The sequence below is a fragment of the Schistocerca gregaria genome, chromosome 3, assembly GCF_023897955.1.
Source record: "Schistocerca gregaria isolate iqSchGreg1 chromosome 3, iqSchGreg1.2, whole genome shotgun sequence".
NCBI classification, from domain to species: domain Eukaryota; kingdom Metazoa; phylum Arthropoda; class Insecta; order Orthoptera; family Acrididae; genus Schistocerca; species Schistocerca gregaria.
Genome location: NC_064922.1, coordinates 547,263,926 through 547,271,377, shown reverse-complemented (window position 1 = coordinate 547,271,377; position 7,452 = coordinate 547,263,926). Strand labels below are relative to the sequence as shown.

General features: G+C 36.3%; 1 protein-coding gene across 1 annotated transcript in view; it reads right to left on the bottom strand.

Moving 5' to 3' along the window:
• Window positions 1-903: 903 nt before the first annotated feature.
• The window catches only part of LOC126354487 (inactive pancreatic lipase-related protein 1-like), a 115,147-nt gene continuing 108,598 nt past the window's right edge, over window positions 904-7,452 (bottom strand). Inside the window, exon 7 of the mRNA XM_050004206.1 lies at window positions 904-2,856. Coding sequence (XP_049860163.1) covers window positions 2,769-2,856 — 88 coding nt within the window. The 3' untranslated portion in view covers window positions 904-2,768. The remainder of the gene's footprint in view (window positions 2,857-7,452) is intronic.

The following is a 7,452-nucleotide window of genomic DNA, read 5'->3' as shown; positions in this document are numbered from 1 at the left end:
TAATAGACAATTTCATTTTGTATATTCTATATTTTAATTTCTGTGTATGACAAATCCAATTGTAGACAATTTCATTTTGTATATTCTATGTATGATAAGTCCAATATCATTTGTATGATGACACAGATGCTAAATAAAATAAAATAAATAAATTATAAATTTTACATTTACCTTTACATTTTACATTTTTGCATATTCATTTATCAATTTCACTCTTTTACTGCGCAGTTCTATGAGATATCATTCACAGGTTTCATTACACAATTCATATACACATGTTGTCATTAGGTCATGATAAGTTTTGTTTTTGCAAATTAGGTGATGAAAGCTGTGAATAGAAAGTCTAGTTATGACATGTCGCAGTTCGAAGTTTGGTGCTGTCCATGAGTGGTTCGTCATTGCTCCAGTGCCATAGAACTCCAGCCATACTTTTTCTCGTTTGTCCTCCATGATCTTCAGTTGCTTTCAGGAAGCCCTGGGGTGTGGCATCATGTATCGAAGTTTGATGTCTTCAATTAGGAATGTCTCTCTCACTAGTAAGTACACTAGTCTAGATCTTGTTGTCTTTGAGAGAGCTAGTGCTCTATTTAGATAAGTGGATTTCACCTTTTCTAGTGTTTCTAGATTCTTTTCAGTCAGGTGGTCCCATATAACCTCCATCCCATAGGCCAGGATTGGCAAGATTTTTGCATTGAATAATTTCATGGCTATTTCTAGACTGAGTAGGCAGATGTTTTTGATGTCCTGTATTGCTATTATTGCTTGGGCTGCACTTTCTGTTATATGTTTTGTAAAGCATTTGGCTGTTGGTTGCAATGTCACCCCTAGGTATTTAAAGTCTGATGAGATTTTTATTTTTTGTCCTCTGATGTTGATTTCTGCATTCTTGGGTATTTTGCCTCCTTTTCTGAAAATCGCCATTTCCAAGGACTTCTTCTTCTTTGACAGTGTGAAACAAATCTCTTCTGTTCAAAGCTCTTTGCTTTCCATTTTCTGAGAGGTGATAGTATGGTCCAAAATAAGGAAAAAATTCCAGTGAACATGGGCTCTTAAATGCTTACCTTAAGAACTATGATAATTTGCTCATTTTTTCTACTGTGAAACACAACTCTCATACTGAACAAGTGCTCAGAGCTCTTAACATATGCATTTTAGAGGGCATGTTTACTTGTTTTTGTCCATAATAGCTCCACCCAAAATATGGAAGACAATGAACTTGCAGTATAAGAGATTTAGTTTGCTGTATTGAAGATGAAGAAGTGCCCATAGCTCATACTCATATTCATTTTAGAAACTACATTTACTAGCATTTTTTGCTTCAAATGATTATTCCTGTCATATTCCTGAATGTTGACCATTCCTCCTGTGACCAACACACACACACACACACACACACACACACACACACACACACACACACACACACACACAAACACACACACACGTGTCCATACATGCAAATATATAGTGAGTGTCCTTCCTAGTAGTCAGGTGAATTTTCTGTGGTGTTTCAGCAGATATTTGCAATTTCATTTTTGAAATGTGTAGACAAGTCTGTCCAAACAAATACTGCTCAGTGCCTCTTTGATATGATGGTCAGTGTTGACAGAAAGTGTCACTTTGTTTCCTATAACAAACAAACTGATTTTAACACAACATTTTACATATGCATGCAACAGAGCTATCACATGTTAATCTAGTGTAATGTTCACTTTGGTGTACATACTAACAAGGACAGTTAAACACAAAGAAAAATTAGTACTTCACCAGTGACTGAGCAGCACTGCTTCATGGTGGTAGCACTCAGTGTGGCCCTGGGCAATGCTGTCACTGCTGGAGTACTGGCTATTATTCCTGTTTTACTGCCCCTTTTAATACATACTGATAAAACAAATGTCAAATTAGACTAATTTTAGACTGCTCTATCAAACTGGCATGTAAAATTGTGTTTTTAAAAATCATTTTTTTGTAACGGAAAAAACCAAGGATTTTCATCAATGCTGGGGATAGAATGAAAGACAGGATGAAAAGTATTTGTCTGTACTGACTCAAGCTACACATTCCAAAAACCAAATTGTAAGTATCTGCCAAAATATGATGAAATATGTGCCTAATGACTCTTAGGTGGGACACCCTGTACACATACGCAGGGTCTTTCAAAATATTTTTACTAACTTTGCTGAAGGGTTCCTTACACCAAAACATGAAACAAGTTTATGAGTATTTCCTCCATACATAGATCATATTAAATTATTGTCTATTAGTCTTGATTAAATTAATCAACAGCATAAGGAAATATATAACACCACCAGTGAAATGTGTGTTACATCAATAGCAATTTTGTAGACAGAAGTAAAATTTTGTCATATTATTTCTAAGTATGCCCCTTATGCTTAAGATCATAACAGTAACTGCATTTGGTAAAACATTTTACAGTTAGGGTGAAGTGATTTGTTATATAACTGTGAATAGTCTAGGTTGAGGTTCATACAATGTATAGACCAAAAGTGGGAAATGATAAGGTCTTTTGTAGAACTGAAACAATAAAAGAAAACTTATATAGTCACATAAATGCATAACTTAAGAGTTTCGTCAAGGAATTCAGGCATTATTTGTCATTTATGCTATATGCACTGTCAGTAGGACACTGAATGATTCATATGCTTGAAGTCACTTAAATCTTGTTTCAAGTAACGTTTGTTATTTTCTCACACTCGATTTTCATGTCATGGATGCCTTAGGCTCTTGAAAACTGTCACACATTTGATTCAGTTTATTGAAATGTTGAAAGCTCCAGTGGTTCCTCTGGCATATGGTGGTTGTATATTAGTGAAGAGAAAATAGCTGCCTGATGCACTGGAAGAAAGATTACAAAATATTTGTGATCAAAATTGCTTAACAACTACATAATATTTTGATATGTACTACAAAGATTACAGGGATTTACAAGACCATTCAGGTGGCTATAACAGAGATATACAATAACTTATCACAGTTACAGATCTTCATTTATTAAGTTCAAAATATGCTAGTCACTCTGAAAGTTTTGAGAATTCTGCAGCCACTGGTTTAGATCTTAGAAAGTCACATGAGAGCACCATTGAACCTAATTTCATGTTGTAGTTTTAAATGTAATAGAATTAGAATAAGTAGTGAAGGATTTCCATTAACTGGAAGTATTTTTAGGTGATGAACTACTGTGATTTGATGGGTGTTGGGCAGACAGTCTACTGAGCAACTGCATGTGGCTTTCTTGAGCTCTTCTATTTTCATAGGCATAACCTTTCTTTGCTTCAATTGATATGGCCACTAGAGAAATTTTGTGGATGGAGGTTCAGATGCTGAACAACAGTCACTATCAAAGGATATGTGATTGATGATAACTGACTTTTGAAAATGGTATACATTTTCAGTTCACTTTTGGGATTTTAATGGTGGCTGTTCCAATATATTACATGAAAATATTAATGTGTATTCTGGGTTATTCATCACATGATATATATTTGCAAACAAAATGGTTTGTATATGCAAAAGATACCAGAAATTTAAGTTATAATTAAAATAATTTTTTGCACTAATAAAGAGTAAAACAGCATTAAAATGTTATTTCTTTGAAGAGCAATATATGTATTGTGATATGGAACAAGCTCAAATTCATTGACTTAGTAAGGGTATTTCTTTTCAGTGGCTTTCTTTTCAGTGAACCTAACTGGATGTGAAATGAACTTGTTCTCTCTTAATTTATCATCATGTTCATCCTCATATAGTTTAAGTTGGTAGGTGGGAAGTATAAAATTTTCTTTGTTTCTTTTATCTCATCTACAAACAAAGTGATTTTCTTCAAATAATTGCTTCCTGGTGTACAAAAAGATAATAACTTGTTAAATAAAAAAAAGGTGTAGTTTTCTAGGTAATGGGCAACTGTATTCTTTCTGAATTGCTCCATATGATTTTTATATATGCTCAGATACAGTCCATTTAGCTGACACTGAGTTTCTAAGCTACTGAGAATACTGATCAACAAAACAGAAATTTTTTCTTTATTTGGTATATTTTTCACATTGAACAGAAACAGAGTGTATATGTTATGCAATTGCACGGGACACCATGAGCTACTGTTTTTCAGACAGAACAATAATTTGCCCTACTTAATCTAATTATTGTTCTTTGTTTGCTGTTCCATAATTAGGATATAAGCCACCGCTGGGCATTGCTCCTAGTGGCATACTGGTCAAGGTTGTAAATAAGTGAGAAATGGTTTATGAAATTAAAAAAACTTTTGAGATGTTACAGAATATTCCTGCAAGTATAGTGCTTTTATGTTGCTGAAAGCCAAACCATTTGTTTAGTATTACAGCAGATTTGTGAGAGTGACCACATAATAAAATTTGCCAACATAGAAGTTTCACTTTGTACAAGAGCTACAGTGCCTGTTTCTTCAGGGAAGCCATACAAACTGGAAAGCCTCAAGCTAAATGGAGCCTGGATTTCCATACTGTGGCAAATGACTGTTGTAGGTAGCAAGGAAAGAGCCCTCATATATTGACAGGACAGGTACGTATAATGCATGGTCATGAGCTTGATTCCAGTCTGCCACCAGCAATGGAGGGCAATGCTTAGACATTGCCAGCAACTTGTGCAAGTGAAAATTCAGAAATATTGTTACAGAAAAGTCAGCCAAAGGACCTGAGACAGAAGCCAATAAGCAATATGTCAGTTCCTGTACAATTTCATAAAGGCTAATATGTTTAATGAAATCAGTATTTCTATTGTATTTTAATTCTTTGTGTAACTTCCTTTTTGTTAGATTAAGAATTTTTGTATCCTTTAATGGTCTTCTGCGCACTGTACTTGTACATCTACATCATACTCCACAAGCCACCTAATGGCATGTGGTGGAGGGTACTTTCGGTGCCACTACCTGATCCCCCAAGTGCTGTTCCACTCAGGTATAGTGCATGGGAAGAATGATTGTCAGTAAGCCTCTGTATTGGCTCTAATTTCCCAAAGTTTCTCCTCGTGGTCAATGCATGCGATATATGTGGGGGGAAGTAATATGTTGTCTGACTCCTTCTAAAAAGTGCTGACCCAAAATTTCAGTAGTAAATCTCTCCATGATGCACAACATCTCTCTTGTAATGTCTGTGGATAGATTTTGTTTAGCATCTCTGTAACGCTCACTCACTAGCTAAATGATCCCATGATCAAACACACCACTCTTTGTTGGATCTTCTCTGTCTCCTCTATCAGTTCTACCTGATAGGGACCCCAGATAGATGAACAATACTCAAGAATTGGGTGAACAAGTGCCTTATAAGCTACTTCTTTCATGGATGAGTTACATTTCCTTAAGATTCTTCTGATGAATCTGAGTCTTGTGTCTGCTTTTCCCACTATCTGTATTATATGGTCATTCCACTTAAGGTTGCTCTGGATAGTTATGCTTAGATATTTTACAGCAGACACTGTCTCCAGCTGTTTGTCATCAATAGTGTAGCTGTATAGTAGTTTATTTCTTTTCCTGTGCATGCGCAACATGTTACATTTATTTACATTCAGGGTCAACTGCCAGAGTCTGCATCATTCATCAATTCTTCGCAGGTCATTCTGCAAATTCTTACTATCTTCTAGCATTGCTACTTTGGTATAAAAATCTGCAGCATCTGTGAATAGGCTTAAAGAGCATCCAATGTTTTCTACTAGATCATTTATGTGTATTGTGAACAGCATTCTTATCACACTTCCCTGAGGTACTCCAATTATTACCTTTACATCTGTTGATTTAGTTCTGTTAAGAGTGCCATGTTGACTTCTATCTTGTGGAACTTCCTTTTTGTTAGATTGAGAATTTTTGTGCCCTTTAGTGCTCAATTATGCACTGTACGTCTACAGCTACATCATATTCCGCAAGCCACCTAATAGTGTGTGGCAGAGGGTACTTTTGGTACCACTATCTGTCCCTCCAACCCTGTTCCACTCACAAATAGTGCTTGGGAAGAATGATTGTCAGTAAGCCTCTGTATTGGCTCTAATTTCTCCAATTTTCTCCTCATGGTCAATATGTGAAATATATGTGTGTGGGGGGTGGGAGGGGGGGGGGGGAGGAGGAGGGGGGGGGGGGGGTGAAGGAATATGTTGTCTGACTCATAAAATGTGCTGCCCCAAAATTTCAGTAGTAAATCTCTACGTGATGCACAACATCTCTCTTGTAATGTCTGCTGGTGGAGTTTGTTACACAGATGAACAATATTGGAGAATTGGGGGAACAAGCACCTTATAAGCCACTTCTTTCATGGATGAGTTACATTTCCTTAAGATTCTTGTGGTGAATCTGAGTCTTGTGTCTGCTTTTCCCACTATTTGTTTTATATAGTCATTCCACTTAAGGTCACTCTGGACAGTTACGCCTAGATATTTTATGGCTGATGCTGACTCCAGCTGTTTATCATCAATAGTGTAGCTGTACAGTGGTGGATTTCTTTTCCAATGTATGTGCAATATGTTACATTTATTTGTGTTCTGGGTCAACTGCCAGACTCTGCACCATTCATCAATTCTCTGCAGGTCGTTCTGCAAACTCTTACTATCTTCTGGTATTGCTACTTTGGTATAAAAACTGCATCATCTGCAAATAGCCTTAAAGAACACCCGGCATTTTCTACTAGATCATTTATGTATATTGTGAACAGCAACAATCCTATCACACTTCCCTGTGGTACTCCGGATATTACGTTTACATCTGTCAATTTAGTTCCATTAAGAGTGACGTATTGAGTTCTATCTGCAAGAAAGTCTTGAACCCAATCACGGATCTGTTACAATACTCCATAAGCTCATATTTTTTTCATTAAATGGCAATGCGGGATGGTGTAAAATGCCTTACTGAAATCAAGGAACATGGCATCAGCCTGAGCACCATTGTCCACTGCGGCGTGATCTCATGGAGGAACAGAACAAGCTGAGTTTCGCAGGATCTCTGTTTGCAGAATCCATGTTGATTTTTATAGAGGAGCTGTTCATTTCTCAAGAACATCATAATTCTTGAGCATAAAACTTGTTCCATAATTCTACAACAGATTGACGTCAAAAATATAGGACTATAATTATGTGGATCTGTCTTATGGTCTTTCATAAAAACGGGAATGACCTGTGCTTTTTTCCAGTCATTAGGTACCTTTAGTTGGTGAAGCAATCTTTGATAAAGTACTGCTAGAAGAGGAGCAAGTTCTTTTGCACAATCTTTATAAAATCTTATAGGTGTCTCATCTGGTCCTGAGCGATTGTAGCTGCTTTTCAATTTTGCAATTTTTTATCTCAATATCTGCCATTTTGACATTGAAAGGACGGATAGTGTTACAATCTTTCACAGTGAAACAACTTCGAAAGACCTAATTCAGTATTTTGGCCTTTTCTCTGTCATCTTCCAATTCAGTGCCAGTGTGGTTGCTGAGA